At 40.3% G+C, this 18,023-nt stretch overlaps 1 protein-coding gene across 1 annotated transcript; it reads left to right on the top strand.

The window, feature by feature from the left end:
• Window positions 1–260: 260 nt before the first annotated feature.
• On the top strand, window positions 261–17,224 carry LOC107292782 (low-density lipoprotein receptor-related protein 2; the record flags this gene model as incomplete). The annotated part of the gene is made up of 10 exons (XM_015821904.1): window positions 261–437; window positions 2,818–2,937; window positions 5,620–5,710; window positions 9,199–9,266; window positions 9,408–9,528; window positions 10,584–10,713; window positions 11,815–11,925; window positions 12,075–12,182; window positions 12,905–12,976; window positions 15,725–17,224. Coding segments are annotated over 10 exons (1,160 nt in total), but the record flags the coding sequence as incomplete, so codon positions are not given.
• Window positions 17,225–18,023: the final 799 nt, after the last annotated feature.

Below are 18,023 nucleotides of genomic sequence, written 5' to 3'. Positions count from 1 at the left end.
TGTTTCTACAATAATAATTAGAATAACAGTGTTGTTGGCCTTTGGAGGTTTTTAAGAAGAGACTGGGCAGCCATTTGTCCGAAATGGTATAGGGTTTCCTGCCTGAGCAGGGGGTTGGACTAGATGACCTCCAAGGTCCCTTCCAACTTTACTACTACTACTACTACTACTACTACTACTACTACTACTACTACTACTATTATTATTATTATTATTATTATTATTTGCTGTTAATTTATCTGTTTTACTTAACCTTGAAGTCAGCAGCCCGTATAGCCTTGATGTCTTTGAAGGCCATCTGTATTGGACATCTAAAGAAAGAGGAGAAGTCTGGAAAAAAGACAAGTTTGGAAATGGAGAAAAAGTCAAACTGTTGACTATAAACCCATGGCTCACTCAAGTCCGGGTCTATCACCAACACAGATGCAACCAGTCAGGTAATGACCACTTTTTGAGGGAGGGAGGGAGGAAGGAAGGAAGGAAGTTCTCAAAAGTTCTATTCAAGAAGAGAATTTGGGGAAAAAATTACGAGTGGAATTAGATATTTTTGTAGTTACTGATCACAGGGTGGACAACAGACTGAAGTGTATGGGAATAACCTTTTCATTCAAGAACTTCTTAGGCTGCTCACACTTCCACTACATCCAAGTAAGGTCATCAAACCTGACTTTTTGTTCTTTTTTTACCCTGGGAAGAATAGGCAGGTAGGAAGGTTTCAGAAGAATGGAAATGTATATAACAGAAACAAAATCGGCAACCTCAGGACATTTCATTACTTTCAACTATACAATAAGTTCAAAACACCACCCAAAAAATTTGAATGAATTCTCAAGCATGTTAAAAATATGATAGAAGAATGGAAGCATCTTTTGTTGGGAATGAAAACCTATAGAAAAAATATCAATTTTTTATTGTGTCCTACTGTTTATTTATATTTTATTTATTATTTTAACTTTTACTTCAATTTATACTGCTGCTCATCTCATGTTCATGACTAACAATGGTAAAAAAATAAATAACATGAAACAAGAAATGACCAAACACCAATAAAGATCAGCCAAAGCAAAATCAAATTCATCAATTAAAAAAAATCAACATAGCCGTTGTATGGGCTAAGTCTCAGAGCTAATGATGGAACCAGGTATTTTAAGGCCTACAAAAGACCCACAGAGCTGGGGCCAGTGTAACATTGGGAGGAGGGGATGATGGGCAGGCACCAGAACAGAAAAGGCTCTCTTCCTGGACTCTGCCAAATTGCACTCTATAATAAATGGTACTTAGAATACAGTTTTTCTGTTGGATAGGTAGAATAATCAGAGACAGACAGTCTCTCAAATCATCAATTTGTAGTTATAATTACCCAATTAGTGCCTGAGGTTACTTCCTGAGGAGCATTTGGCATCCACAGTCTCTTACTTTATCCATGTCAGTGTCTCTTATTGTAGTCATTAGGAAAAAAGTTAAAAGGGGAAAAAAAGCATTGGGTATCTCAAATCATCCAAGGAGGCAGAGAGGAAGCATCTTGCATTTATTTTATGACTGCCATACGCCTCTGGCTCATCATATTTTTCTTGTGGCACAGACAGGAATGAGATCATTTCTTGCCTTCACCACCACCACCAATTTTGCCTTTTGATGCTTTGTAGGGCAAGGCAAGCTTGCTTAGGAGGTAGGAATTGGAATGTATGTTAAAATATAGTTCAAATAACTGGTAATTAATCTTGAGTTAAATAAAATAGAAAATGGTCACGGGACTGGAACTTCTGGTGCCTGGTCTCACGCCACCAGTTTAGTGCAGGCATGGTGATGCTCACTTGTCTAACTAGGGAATATTTGGCACGAATGTCTGCTTCCTCCACTTCTCACCTTTTTTAAAGCCTTGTGCCAATGGGAAGCTTTGGGTTTTGTAATTTCTCATAACCTGACAGGTTACGGGGCGGTATTTTTAACAATGATATTTAGCAAAGCTTTTTTTTTCTCAGTTATGCGCACCTTGGGTTAAAATAGTGAAAATACCAATGCAGAAGTAATATAAACGATAATAATGTCCACAACTGGAAAGGAAGGAGAGAGGAACCAGGGAGAAAAAAAAAGCGGAAAGGGAATACAATCCCAAAGAACAATTCTGAGCTTTGAACCAAGTTCAGGAGACCAAGGAGCGTTCTATCTGTTCTGAGGTTTATCTTGATGCTCCCCCGTTTCCAATCTGATTGGCACATTGAGCCTTATGAAAGGCATTCTGATGCCTCTTAGTAATAGTAATAGTAGTAATAGTAAGTAAAGTTGGAAGGGACCTTGGAGGTCATCTAGTCCAACCCCCTGCTCAGGCAGGAAACCCTATACCATTTCGGACAAATGGCTGTCCAGTCTCTTCTTAAAAACTTCCAGTGTTGGAGCATTCACCGCTTCTGGAGGCAGGTTGTTTCACTGGTTAATTGTTCTAACTGTCAGGAAGTTTCTCCTTAGTTCTAGGTTGCTTCTCTCCTCAATTAGTTTCCACCCGTTGCTTCTTGTCCTGCCTTCGGGCGCTTTGGAGAATAGCTTGACTCCCTCTTCTTTGTGGCAACCCCTGAGATATTGGAACACTGCTATCATGTCCCCCCTCGTCCTTCTCTTCATTAAACTAGACATACCCAATTTCAGCAACCGTTCCTTATATGTTTTAGTCTCCAGTCCCCTAATCATCTTTGTTGCTCTTCTCTGTACTCTTTCTAGAGTCTCAACATCTTTTTTATATCGCGGTGACCAAAACTGGATGCAGTATTCCAAGTGTGGCCATACTAAGGCATTGTATTGTCTCTTCTATTGTCTCTGCAGTGTCCAATCCATGCAAAGATGTCTGCAGTCACCTCTGCTTGTTGAGACCTGGGGGATATACCTGTGCTTGTCCACAAGGGGCTCGTTTTGTGGAAGGCAGCTCAGTAGAATGTGACGCAGGTAAGGAGAGTTACTGGACATCCTCTTTTTTCACAAGAGACAGAGTGTAGTTGAGTAAACTCTGATGCACGCACAGAACCAAGGTAATGCGTAAATAGTATTTTAGTTTCAAGAACAAGGAAGTTGCGTCTTAGACCATACCTCCAAATAAGGAACTCTCTGCAGTCAAAAGCCAGGAGATCAAACAGAAACATATTAGTTCAAATATTTTGCATTGTAATAATTTTCTATTTATAAGGATTTTTCCCCACAGGGAACATTCAGAAACATGATGATGCCTTACATTGCCCAGATGTACATTATAAGGTAGCAGTGCAGTTTTCCACTGTTCTAAGTGGAAAAAATATATATAAGCCCTAAAATAGGTTGGACACGATTTTTAAAAAGAAAGAAAATGTTCTACTCTTACCCTTATCAAAAAAATAATAATAGAAGTGTCCTCCCATATTTGTATTTCAATCCACTCACCGTTCCTTAGAAGCTGCTCAGTGAGATCTTGCCTTCTCAAGAGACATTAAATGTGGCCTCATAGCGAACAAAGAACTAGTCACTACTACTTTGCAATGCTTACAACTAAAATAGCAACATGCATTTCTCCCAGTTACTTCTGCCTCTATTCCTTGGTGTGAATATCCTCAGAGTATATAAAAGGTAAAGGAGTCCCTGTGGATTTTATTCCGCTAGTCATTGCCGATTAGGGGGCAGTGCTCATCTCTGTTTCAAGGCCATTGAGGCAGCACTGTCATTTCCATGGTCATGTGGCCAGCATGACATCACGGAATGCTGTTACCTTCCCACCTAAGTGATGCCTATTTATCTACTCATATTTACATGCTTTCGAACTACTAGGTTGGCAGGAGCTGGGGTGAGGACGGGAGCTCACCCCATCATGTGGCGCTTGGGTCTCAAACCTGGGCTGCTGGCTTTCCAGCTGACAAGCCCAATGTCTTAACCACTGAGTCACTGTGCCACCTCAGAGTATATACCTTCTCATAAATACAAGGTATATAATGCAATGTATATGTTTCCACTGTGTGCAATTGTGTACTTAGAGTTAAGAGGACATTTTTAACGAAATCTGGTGAACATTTCATTTCTTATATTAATCACTTGTCAAATTCTCTTAAGCATTTCCAGGGTGTTTTCTGACTGATACATAGCACTAATTGTTGCATTTTTGTACAAGTATCAGAAGATTAATTCTTCAAAAAAAACAACAACAACCAAAACATTTATAGACAGTAGTGATCAAATAGTTTATTTAGTTTTAATGACTTACTGATCTATTTTATTTGTATGCTGGCAGAAGATGTTCTTGAAGTAAGTCTTCTTTTAAATAAATACTTTTTAAAAAAAAATGCAATTAAACATGGCAGTCTTTTGTTGTCAGAACGGAAGAAGTATAGCTTGTCTCCCCTGCACACTGTAAATGTGCTCTGAAAAGATGAGGGACACCTTAGGGCAAGCTTTTCAACCAGTGGTACGGGTACCACCTGTGGTACATTGGCACCTGGCAGGTGGTACACGACCATCCTAGAAAAGTGGTAGCGGGGGAGGGGAATGAGCTGAACCAGTGGTAGCACCACACAAGCCTGAGCGAGAGATGGCTGGAGCTGCAGGGCTGTCAGGGCTCAGCGGAAGCACCAGGACCAGCGCTTTTTCGGGACTGTCAGGGCTCAGTGGAAGCATCAGGATCAGCGTCAGGCTCCAGCTGGAGCTCGGCACTGGACCTGGCGCTTCTGCTGAGTCCAGAAGAAGCGCCCATCAGCTGGAATGTTGCAGCATCTCCAGGGTCTTGTGATTTACATTCAGATGCTTAGCAACTGATTCATATTTATGACGGTCACAGTGTCCCAGGGTCATGTGAAGTGACCAAAACCTGCTGCAACCACCCAGCAGATGGGGGGAATAAAAACCAAACACCCCCCCCACCCCCGCTGCCAATCCTCAACAGAAATGCTCACAGCAATGAAAACCTCGGACAAGAGGAAGAGCGCCGCCAGGTGGGCAGCCAGGTGTCTTGTTCGGCTGTGCCTTGGGGGGGCACTTTTTTCAGTGCCATTGTAACTTCGAACAGTCACTAAGAAAACTGTTGTAAGCTGAGGACTACCTGTACTTTATCACTTTTTTCCTTTTTTTTTTTTTTTTGGTCATCAGGTTTTTGACACCTTGCTAGGCGACTGGTGGTACTCGGATGTTGCCCTATCCTAAAAGTGGTCCAATGGGTGAAAAGATTGAAAAGCCCTGCCTTAGGGAAGTGAAGCTGGGGACAGCCAAGGGAAGAGAAATTGGTGGAAATCACTTTCTCAAACACAAGGCTCTCTACCAATGGGAGCAGCATGAAGAGACATCCTTTGGGGATGCTCTTCTCACTAGCTGAAGAAAACAGTGGATTCAGGGCTATTTTGTTGGTTAGTTTCTCTGTCAGCTGGCTTCAGAGACTGATGTTTTGTTATTATATTTTACTAATATGCACATGGTAAGGTAGAGATATGTCTACATAAGGTATTGTTTATCCCTCTGAACCTCGCATAAGAGAAAATGGCATGTGATCGACACAGACAGAAATTAGAAGCTTCTACTAGGCAAAAGAAAATTCCTGATTCTTCAGAGTTCTTGGCAGTGGATAAACCATCATGATTTACAGGATCTGTATAATGCATGTCTTTTCATTTTTCTTAGCTATTGAATCTCCGCCAACAATGCCCCCGGCTTGCAGATGTCTGTATGGAGGAACATGCTATTTTGATGAAAGCGAGCTTCCTAAATGCAAGTATGTCTTTGTGGATGGAGCAAGAAAGACTTTAACAAGCCAAATAACATGCGGGGATGGCATTGTGTATATGGTGGGGAAGGGCCAGCAGGATGACGAAAGCCGCATTGCGATGTCATGACGCGAGCATGGCTTCTTTCAGACATGCATTGTGGCACTGTGTGTATGACCCAAAGCACTGGAGCTTAGGGCACAATGCTGTGATGGGTCTTCATTCTGATGTAGGCCGCAAGCTTTGATGGATGCTCCTATATAAAAACGCTGCAAAAATTCATAGTAGGCTTTAGCCCAGGAGGAGGGACTTGTTTCTTACATAAATGTCTTTTTCTAGAGAGAAGTTCAGAGACAAAATGCAAGTAGCAACAAGAATTACAGGGAGTCCTCAATTTATGACCACAACTGAGCCCCAAATTTTTGTTGCTAAGCAAGATAGTTAGTTGTTAAGTGAATTTTGCTCCCATTTTCTGGCCACGTTTGTTAAGTGAATCGCTGCCGTTGTTAAGTGAGTAACACAGTTGTTAAGTGAGTCTGGCTTCCCCGTTGACTTTGCTCATCAGAAGGTCGCAAAAGGTGATCACGTGACCCTCGGGACACTGCAGCCGTCATAAATAAAAAACAACGGCCAAGCATCCAAATTTTGATCACGTGACCATGCGGATGCTGCAAGAGTCATGAATGTGAAAAATGGTTGTAAGTCACCTTTTTCCGTGCCGTTGTAACTTCAAACGGTCACTAAATGAACCGTTGTAAGTCGAGGACTACTTTTAGTAGCATTTTAACATGAAAGAGCCAGTTAAAAAAACAATCTGTTTCTCCTCCTTCTCCTCCTCCTCCTCCTCCTCCTCCCACTAACTAGTTAATAGTACAATATTTCATAGAGATGAGGTGATTGCAGAATTTTTCATCAATTATTCCTGGCCAGGGACTAGTAACTATGATCCCTAAGCAGCTCCTACAGTGTTGTGTTTCTTGCTCATCCGAAAGCAGACCTCTGTGGGTAGTCTTCCATAACCTGAGCTCCTTGAGGAGGAAAGGATGTCCTTCATCATGCCTTCATGTTTCATGTCAAACAAGGACATGGGTATGGTGGGTTGTCTGAAACTGTCACACTGGGAAAAGGCAGGTTCACGGGCAAGAGGAACAACTAATGAAATTAGGGGTTGGGGCAAAGAGAAGATCTTCTGAAACTGCTCACCTGCTTGTTTCTTTGGTGGCAGAAGCTGCTGGGATACACAGTTCAGAGGATTGGGGCTAGTTGCATGCCCCCAGTAATCACACACACACACACACTAGGCCTGGTGGGTTTGATATTCTTTGCCCAGTCTAGCTCAATGCACTTTCTAAGTTCAGGGGCCTGTTCCAAACTTCCATGTTGCCGATTGCCTCTGTCACTCCAAACTATATAGAAAGGTTAAAGCAGAAGATGGAAGTGTTGTAGCTTTCTGGAAAAAAAAATCAGCCGTCACCAGACAGTAAGAGGAAATGGTTCAGAGGTGGCAGATGGTCTAGGCCAGGGATAGGCAACCTTGGCNATTCCTGAGCCAGCTGTGCTGGCTCAGGAATTCTGGGAGTTGAAGTCCACGAGTCATAAAAGAGCCAAGGTTGCCTACCCCTGGTCTAGGCTTTGTTTTGTTGTTTGGATGGCTTGCGATTATTTTGTACTTATTTTTGTACTTTTGTACTCACTCGATTCTTTGTATTTTGTTGTTTGGATGTTATCCCTATTGTTGCGAGCTCTATAAATGCGATACAGGCAGGCAGTTCTTTTGTGCACTGAATGTCTGAAAGAAATGTCAAGAAAATGACGGCACTTAAATAGCAGTTTATGGGCCAGCCACCTCTGCAACTGATGTGTGATCAGTGGCATTCTGAAGGGGACCTCATAAAACGTAAACGTAAAAATCCTCCTTAGGATGCCCTTCTGTGAGGCTGGGCCCCAGTCTCGTATTTAGGGTGAGTCTAATCATACATTGCCTGAAGGGCCTGGCCACTGCATTTATCTATGCCAGACATGTCAAACACAAGGCCCGGGGAGCCGGATGCGGCCCGCGAAGTGGTTTCATGTGGCCCGCGAAGCCATCCTGGAAACAGTGAGGGAACGGCCCCCTCTGCCTTGGCCCTGGCCAAGGCCAGCTGGGAGCCAATGCACAATTTTGTGGTGGCCCTCTATGCTGAAATGCATTCAGTCTTAACTCCATTAGCCCCCCCCCCGCATGGCCTGAGAGGAACAGTGAGGCTCCTCCAGTGGACCATGCCTTGGCACTTGCCCTGGTCCCATCCTCTTCTGCCAGAGACCCTCAGATCTGTCCCACTCCTGCCCAGGCCCCCACAGGCACCCTTGACGATGTAGAGCTGGCCACACCCACCCAGTAGGCCACACCCACTCCATCCACACCCACCCAGTAGGCTGCACCCACGCTGGCCACATCCACCCAGCCCCCTGAGGGCAACCGTAATGCTGATGCGGCCCTCAGTGAAATTGAGTTTGACACCCCTGATCTATGCCTTGCTGTTTTAAAATCACTCCTTCGTAACAGAAGGAGTAGCCTGTGCTACTTCAAATTAGGAGGGGGGAGGCAAACAGAACACTTACTGTATCTAAATACTTGCATAATAAAATAGCATGCCAAAGGAAAGAGATTGTTCTAAATAGATTTAGCTTGGATGCATTCTAATATGCACCCATCCCTACCCTGGTAAAATGTTATAAATCAAAGCAAAGTCTCTTCCAAGTGTTTTCACAAATATATCTGTCTCGTTTTCTGAAAAGATAGTTTTGCCATTTTCATTTTCTAGGAGTCAAGCCTAGCCCTCAGCCTTGGAATTTCCTGTTGATCTCCCATCCAAGTATTAACCAGATCCAATCTTGCTTAGCTTTTCAAGATGAGTCTGTCTTAGCTAAGGGCAGTGAAATAGTATTGTTCGGGAAGTAACAGCTCACATAAATGGAACTTTCATTCATCTATTGCATTTTTAAATACACCATTCTTAAAAAAGAATCTGGAGTGATGAATGGGCAGGTCTTATCACAAATCAAGAGCGGTTCCCAAATACGGGAATTGGAAATCCAATGATTTTTTTTTTTAAAAAAAGTAATCTGCAAAAAAGCAGATTACTCAGATTCAAAGAAAACCTAGACAATCAAAGCATTTTTACCTTCAGCAGAACCTGTAGAGGGCACTGGGGCTCTATTGAAATCAAATCCCCTTTATTATTATTTTTTAAAAAAAACCAAGTGCCATCAGTTGTGACTCAACATTCCAGCATACTCATTTCTAAGGAAATAGCAAGCTGTTTTGTGGCTTGATATGCATGTTTATGTGTCTGTGCTTCCAATGGAACATATAATTACCAAGATATTGCTTTTTTTAAAAAAAAATCACACCATCTTTCTTTTTCTAAAAAAAAAATCTTCCTAAGATTGTTAATAAATACAACGAACTTTTCTACTGTCAGTTCCAGTCAAGCATCTCGCTTTCATTTTCCAGGTGCTCCTCGGGCTACACTGGAAATTTCTGCGAAGTGGGCCTGTCAAAAGGGATTCCTCCCGGAACAAGTAAGCTTTGAAATGTGTTTTCCTGCTAAGCCATCACTCAGTGGCCTGAAACCTTTTAAATAAGTTTCCGGTTGTTTAAGCAACTGAGTTTCAGCTGCAGCTTCCCTATTATTCACTTATGCTTTTTTTTTTTTCCAATAGCAGCAGTGGCTGCCTTATTAACGGTCATTCTGATCATCATCATTGGCGCACTGGGCGTGGGTGCCTTTTTTAATTACAGACGGACAGGATCCCTGCTACCTGCCCTTCCCAAACTTCCGAGGTAGGTATTGCTTGGAATGACCAGACTTATATGGTCTCAGGAAAAAGTATTATTTCCCAAAGCCATTGGGATTCCTGCAGGATTAAGCGTGGTTCATGATGATTTCCGTGGTCAGCAAGAAAAGCATTCATACTTTGTCGAACACACACAAACACACACACACACACACACACACTTTTCCCCTTTCAAATGCTTTGCAGTGCAATCCAGTACATACTAATTCAGAACAAAAGCCCCACAGTATTCAGGGCTAGGTACATATGCATTGAAACTAGCTGTTTTTTTAAAGTAAGGGTAGATAACATTGAATCCTGCAGTTGTGTTTGAGAACTTTGTGACCAAAGATGAGGGAAGGGGGATGAAGGTAGCAATCCAACAAAATCCAGAGAGTTACTCCTTATCCACTCTTGTAGCAAAGGAGAGCATGCTCTTCTGAGTGTTCTGATCTTGCCTTTTGTGAACCGTAAACCCACAACACATACTGTTGCTTAAGAGAGGATGGCTTGAATTGCTCTTACTGAAGTCTTCATCAAAAAAACTAACTGCTCCTGAACGTTTCTTCCTTAAGAGTATTTTGGGCTATCCTATTTGTTTCTTTAATCTAGCACAGCCTTTTTTGTCTTGTCATTTTTATTCAAGCTTGCTTGAACAAAACTTCCCCTCTAATGGAAGGCACCGAGGTTCATATCCTCTGGGGAACCAAGGACACTTCATACAGCAGGGATGTGCACTATTTTTTAATCAGCAGTTCAACATTCAGTTGATCAAGCACAATAGTAGAAATATTTAGTAATATTTTGCTTTATATACAGCTAATTCGAGCATTCTTTATACCCAGAGACAGTTGACCAGCAACAGAGGTCATCTCAACTAAGGCTCCAATGGAGGCTTCTGAATATGGTGCCTGTTCATTTAAAAATAAATAGATCAGCTTTAATGTTTGCGTTTTATGGATAACTGTTTCTGTATTTGCTTCAAAGAATGATGTATTAACAATATATTAAAACTTGTATTAAAATGTCTTCTCTCTCTTAAAAATAAATTTATCTTTGAAGTTTAAGTAGTCTTGTAAAATCCACGGAAAATGGCAATGGAGTAACTTTCCGACCTGGGGCTGATGTGACAATGGACATTAATGTATCTGGTTTTGGAGCTGAATCTTCGATTAACAGAGCAATGCAAATGGTAAGACTGGTTTTTTTTTTAAACCTTCTTTAAATGAAGCTCTCGTAAATCTTGCCTCTTAGGAGGTGAGAGCCTCTTATCTCCAGTCCCCATAGAAGCTTGCTTTCTAATAAATGGTTTTCCAATTGGCCATCTGCCGTGGCAGCATTTTGTGAGAGTGCTTATAATGTGTCTCAAAAGTCTAAGTGTGTAATTTTTGGCATCTGCCAAAGAAACGCGAAGATCCTTAGCTTGCGGTACTGTTTTTCCAATGCAAGGGGGACCCAGACCAACTCAAATTTTTATCACACACATATGGTTTCATGCCTTGTGGTTTTCTGCTTTTCCTTCCTTGCCATTTAAAGAAGAAACATCAGTCTTACTCAATCCTCCAAATCAAGGGCTTGGTCTCCTCTTCCGTCTTCCTCATTAGTGTTGTTAACATTGTTTCGGTTACTATGACATCTAATTAAAGGAGCTCATTTTTAAAAGGTATCTTTGTTCTTCTTTGCCAATTTAGGGCATCTAGTTTCCCAAGAAGCTGGATGTGCATCCTATGCTACTTACTATCTATTTGTTTCCTCATTGAGCAGAAAAAGGGTCATAATATAAAACAATATTGAACTCCCTTGCCCATCTCTATACACCTAATGTAACTCTTTTTCTTCCATGTGATCTTAAACAGTTTTACATCTCTGGTTCATTTGCCAATTACTTTGAAGTCTGGTGAGGTACCTACTGAAATGAAATGAAATTGCTTTGGCTCTTTTATTGCCAATTATCTGTTTTTAAAAGACCTTGCTTCCTTTGGCAGAGTATGTTTCTGTGGCTGAGGAGGAAATACATTTATTTTTTTCCATAACAAATGATTTATGGGGTAGTCAGCTTGCAGTTACTCAGAAGCAGTGATTTGATTTGATAATCTTGCATAATTTTATTTAATAATGGCAAAGTGCCTGCTACATTTGCCAAAAGAATCACCTTTTTTTAAAAAAAGCTGAAAGGTTAATCCATGTAAGATTAATATGCCCACAGCATGTGTGTATTTTATTATGCGTTGCATTAAAGAACTACAAATTGTAATTTCGATCTTTGACTAATCTATATAGCTATTGTTTTCAGAATGAAAACTTTGCTTTGGAAACTGGGAAGCAGCCAATTACATTTGAGAATCCTATGTACGCAACAAAAGACACCAGAGGTGACGATGTGATTGTAGCATCTCCAACAAAAGTAAGGAGAGGATATTTTTTTAAAAAAATAAATTTCCCTCACCCCTACCCTAGGATCCATTTACATGTCATTTCCCCAATCCCCTTTCCTTTTAAGCATTCTGTAGTTTGCCTGTTCTTCAGTTCTGTCAAAACTATCTTTGACAATAGGTAACTGCTTCCACTAGTGAAGGAAACGAAAACTTTGAGAATCCCGTATACGCCACACCTGTATCTGCTGATGCAGCTCAGCCTTCTGCAAGTACAGAAACTAGCCAGGTAACAGAAAGTGATTGATACAAGGTGTGGCAGAATCAGAGGGGAAGAATGGGGAATGGCTTGTGGGAATGGAAGGGATTGTGCTTTATATTTTCCTCAGGTGGAAAATTTTGTATCTTACTATGCTTACGTGTCAAGAATATGCACATTTTCCAAGTGCTGAATATCATTTCAGCACATGATGTAGATTTTTTTTTAACTTAGAAAGGTGCTAAATCTTAAATATATTCATCTTTTTTTAATCTGATTATTTCTCCCTTTATCCTTTTTTGCTTTCTGGGTTTCATAATACTGAACCTGATCTTACTCAAAACAAACAACCTCAAACTGATAGTTTTTGGTATAATTTTTGCTTTGAAAAGAAGCCAAGCGCCTCTTCTAGCAGTTTAACATTGCATCCCAATTGGAAAGCTGTGGCTTAATTCTATTGTAATTAGTAAGATATGGATGGTACATGGCCTCACTTTATCTACATGACATCTTTATCTGAGCCCCACCTACTAGGAAACTTTTTTCCCCTGGTTATTGTGTGTTTATTCATTGAAAGTTGAACTGTTTCATTTCCTTGCTCCAAAATCTAATACAGGCAGGGATAAGAACAAATAAATTCCTTGTCTCCATTCAAAAAAAAGAGGAAGTTTTAAAGAAACAGTTGCAAATTACTGATTCATCAGTACCAAATCAATTACTAGTTTCACATGATTTTTAAAAAAATATTTCAGGAATCAAAATGGAGCTTCTTTAAAAGAAGAATGAAACAAAGTACTAACTTTGAAAATCCCATCTATTCAGAGGTAAGGTCATATAGCTTCAAATTCCTACTTAGCAAAACAATATTAATTTTAAAATTGTTGATACTTCACGATATTCTGTCCTTGATGATGAGCAATGTATTAATCCCTACAAAAGGGGAAAAACAAAAGGAGATGCTTTTTTTTCTTTTTCCTATATTCTTTCTCCTTCCTGTATTGCAAATTTCTCTGGGGTTTTTTTGGGGGGGGGTTGCTTTTTTTTTTAAGAAAATGAGAGAAAAATTCCCTGAGGCAACTCCTGGAATTGGTGTCATTTTCCTTCTATTCCAGGAGCACATCTCTCTCTCTCTCTCTCTCTCTCTCTCTCTCTCTCTCTCTCTCTCTCTCTCTCTTTCTCCCTCCCTCTCCCTCTCCCCCCCCTCCCTCCCCCCCTCTCTCTTTGCTTTGCCCTCTATTAGAGCAGGGGGCCATATTATCTTTAATTCTGGAAATAAAAGCTGCTGTTATGCCCAGAATTGCTATGCACCAAGTCATGGCACAGTTTTATTTAGTTGGCTATACCATCCCCAGGCCCCAAATTGGCCAGAGTAATCAGTTCTGCATCATTGAGCAGAATATCGAACATTCCAAGCATGAGACTAACACAAGGATTTAGTTCTCTCTTACGTATGAAAGGAGAGCTAGTTTGTTCTTGTTGTTAAGGCACTTGAATAGGAGTAGGGAGACTTGAGTTCTAGTCTTGAATTAGGCACCTGGGTGACTTTGGACCAGTCACTGTTTCTCAGCCAAGGAAGAAGGCAATAGCAAAACACCTCCAAAAATATTGCCTAGAACAGAGGTCCCCAACTTTTTGGGCACAAGGAACTGGTTCCGTAGAGAGAGGTTTTTCCGCAGACCGGAAGGTGTATGGTTTTGCGTGCTGCATGCATCCCGCGGATGGGGCTTGTTTGTGAGGACCGGTTGCTGGCATGCCGCGGCTTGCCAGCAACCGGTCCAAGGATCTGGGGGGTTGGGGATCCCTGGTCTAGAAAACTTCATGAACTTTTCCCTGTGGTCATCAGGAGTCAAGTTTGATTCTGAGGCAAAAGAGAGAGATTATTATTTATGATAGATACTCTCTTTTGATATTTACAGGCAACCATTCATAGAACAGAGGTCTTCTCTCAAGGCATGATGAGTTTTTTTCAGAGGTCAAACTTGGTGGTACACCTCGGGACTCAAAAGTCTTTCCTGGTATTGGTCAAGTTAGATCTCTCGGGCCTCGTTCAGCTGCTTTTTATATAATTGGTGTTTTGTAACATTCAGCAAATTCTTTTGCTTACAGAGAACAGAGATTTCAGTGTTCCTATTACCTCCTTGGCAGCCTAGATTCTTCCTATCACTTTTGATATTCAGCTTTCCCACTGGCCTAATTTTTTTTTTCACGAAGTCCCTTCGTTTACATTTTTATCGCAATCTTGTGTCTTCTGCAAAAATTTCCCACTTCATTCATGCTCTAAAATGTTTACATTGCATTTACGTTATTACTGTAGATGTTAAAGTAATAGTAATGGTTAAATATCTCTGCAATTAAAATACAGGTAGTCCTCAACTTACAACAGTTCATTTAGTGACTGCTCAAAGTTACAACGGCACTAAAAAAAAGTGACTTACGATCATTTTTCACACTTTCGGAGTCCTAGTGGACAATCACTTAAATATGAGTCAGCAGTGTGCTGCAGCTGCCAAAAAGGCCAACACAGTGCTAGGCTGCATTAACAGAGGGATAGAATCAAGATCACGTGAAGTATTAATACCACTTTACAATGCCTTGGTAAGGCCACACTCGGAATACTGCATCCAGTTTTGGTCACCACGATGTAAAAAAGATGTTGAGATTCTAGAAAGAGTACAGAGAAGAGCAACAAAGATGATTAGGGGACTGGAGGCTAAAGCATATAAGGAACGGTTGCTGGAATTGGGTATGTCTAGTTTAATGAAGAGAAGGACGAGGGGGGACATGGTAGCAGTATTCCAATATCTCAGGGGCTGCCACAAAGAAGAGGGTGTCAAGCTATTTTCCAAGGCGCCTGAAGGCAGGACAAGAAGCAACGGATGGAAACTGATCAAGGAGAGAAGCAACTTAGAACTAAGGAGAAACTTCCTGACAGTTAGAACAATTAACCAATGGAACAACCTGCCTTCAGAAGCGGTGAATGTGCCAACACTGGAAGTTTTTAAGAAGAGACTGGACAGCCATTTGTCTGAAATGGTATAGGGTTTCCAGCCTGATCAGGGGGTTGGACTAGATGACCTCCAACGTCCCTTCCAACTTTATTATTATTATTATTATTATTATTATTATTATTATTATTATTATTATTATTATTATTATTACTTATGACCGTGGCAGCATCCCCACGGTCATGTGATTTACATTTGGATGCTTATCAACTGGTTCATATTTATGATGGTTGCAGTGTCCTGGGGTCACGGGGTCACCTTTTGCAACCTTTTGACAAGCAAAGGCCATGGGGAAGCCAGATTCACTTAACAACCATGTTACCAATTTAATGATTCACTTAACAAATGTGGCTAGAAAAGTCGTAAAATGGGGCAAAACTCAGTTAACAAATTTCTCACTTAATAGCATACATTTTGGGCTCAATTGTGGTTGTAAGTTGAGGACTGCCTGTAATCCGAATACAGTAGCTTGCACAAACACGAGTATTATGTGGCTGACTGACCACATTACAAAGAGTAATAAGCACCAATAGCTCTACTCTACCATTTATTTATTTAATATTTCAGATGGAGAAAGAACAGCAAGCAGAAGCTGAAAGTGCCCCTTCCTCCTCTCCATCGCTGCCCCAGAAGATTATTTTGACAAGAGACCCACCGTTAGCCTATTCAGCGACTGAAGATTCATTTAAAGACACTGTCAATCTAGTCAAAGAGGATTCTATTGTATAACCAATTCAATTAGGGAATCTCTAGACACTACCATTTGCACATACATTTTTTGGTAAACAGAAGGATGAAAAATGGTTCATATTTCTGTGAAGAAATATGTTTAGCCTTAGGTGGAAACATGTGTCAAAACCATGCCTCGTTCTCTTCTTTTTCTTTTTTTTTTACACACGCCAATGCCTATTTTTATGAGTAATTATCACAGTGTACTATATGTATATCTTTGCACTGACACTCTGAAAGTAATATTATAAATATGCTGTACATTTGTAAATTTCTAAAAGATTATCAGGTTGTTGATGTCGATATTCTAAAATCGTATCACCAGGGATAAATCCTCTATATAATATCATTATACTAAATAATATAGAGGAGAGCATAGTGACCGTCTATTGAATTGCCAGGACTTTTGGAACTATATTTATAGGCAGACTCTGCTAAATATGCACTAGTGTTACTGTGCATCTCTCCTCTGTTTTATATGCAAGAGTCCATGAAAAAAATGGCCCTCTTTTTATATAATATAGAAGATGATAGCTAATTGTTCCAAGGAGCAAAACAAAACAAAATGCCACAAATTTTATTTTGTATTAAAAGCTTGTCTTTTGATTGGAGAGCCTCCTGATTATCAGAGAAATAATTCCATTCTAGGGTGAAGTCTGTGTAAGTCTTTCATATTTTATTAAACTGGCTATCCAAAATGCTTGATTAAAGAACTCCTTTAGAAAGCATCATTTGATCCCTTTATGGAAAATCTGTGGACCACTCCAGGAATATTTAACCTGCTGTTTTGTTTTATATTCCTGGTCTAACTGTTAATGTCTAAGTCCAGGCTAATAAATTTATAATGTATGAGACTTCTGCTCTTTGAATATATGTTAATTTTCAAAGTGAAATGCTGTCCCTGTTTTTATGTTTTTGTTGCCTGGGTAGTTACTGTGATTAGAAAAAGAAAACTGGAATATGCTGCTGCTGAATAAATCTAAAGTATTTTATCATTTCTTGTCTTTTTTCTTAATTTGATTAGAATCAGGACTGCAGAGAGGTAGGAACTAGGCCCTGGCATATGAATTTAAAGGACCTGAAACCTACTTTTTTCTCTCTCCTCCGAAATCATGCAGTCATGCTGGTTCAAGTTGCTTTTCTCTTTTTCCTTGGCTATAATGAGAAGTAACAACTTTACAAAGGATAAAGAAACAATGTCTGACAAACTGAACTGTCTGACAAACTCATACAGATTATCAAAGTATGGGAAAGAATGTAATGCTGTGACTCAGAAGCTGTGAAATGGCCTGTGGAAGAATGTAAAACATAAACAGCATAACAATACTGTGGTAAAACTACATACAAACCAGTAAAGGCAGTCTTTATTAAAAAATAAAATAAAAGAAAAAAAGCATTCAAATTGGAGTTGGCAGTTAGCAAAAGAACTTAAATTTCATATAACACTGGAAATTAATGAGAAATAGAGGAATAGCATACATCAAGGTATTTGTTTTATAATAAGGGTTCCTGTCTTAAGCTAAATTATATTAAAGTTTCCATGCTTAACAAATTAAATTTACTTATTTCAGTACATTTTTATTTTAGTAGCTGGGAAATGATTAAAATGAATTGCAAAAAGAAATTAAAGGAAGGGAAAAGAAATCAAAACGAGTTGTCCAAGTGACAAAATTAGTGGATGAGAGGAATGCTGTGGACATAATTTACTTGGACTTCAGTAAGGCATTTGATAAAGTACATCACAACCTACTACTTGACAAGATAGAAAAATGTGGGGTAGACAGCATCACCACCAGATGGATCCATAGCTGGCTGACCGGCCGTACTCAGCGAGTGGTCCTCAATGGAACCGCATCTACATGGAGGGAAGTGTGTAGTGGGGTGCCCCAAGGCTCTGTTCTGGGCCCGGTGCTCTTCAACATCTTCATCAACGATCTGGACGAGGAGATAGATGGGGAACTCATCAAATTTGCAGACGACACCAAGCTGGCAGGAATAGCCAACACTCCAGAAGACAGGCTTAAGATACAGAAGGATCTGGACAGACTTGAACACTGGGCGCTATCTAACAAAATGAAATTCAATGGTGAAAAAAGCAAGGTTCTACATTTAGGCAAGAAAAACCAAATGCACAAGT

The sequence above is a fragment of the Protobothrops mucrosquamatus genome, unplaced genomic scaffold (genome assembly GCF_001527695.2).
Source record: "Protobothrops mucrosquamatus isolate PMUCROS unplaced genomic scaffold, P.Mucros_1.0 scaffold1421, whole genome shotgun sequence".
NCBI lineage: Eukaryota > Metazoa > Chordata > Lepidosauria > Squamata > Viperidae > Protobothrops > Protobothrops mucrosquamatus.
This window is presented reverse-complemented; position numbering and strand designations above follow the sequence as displayed.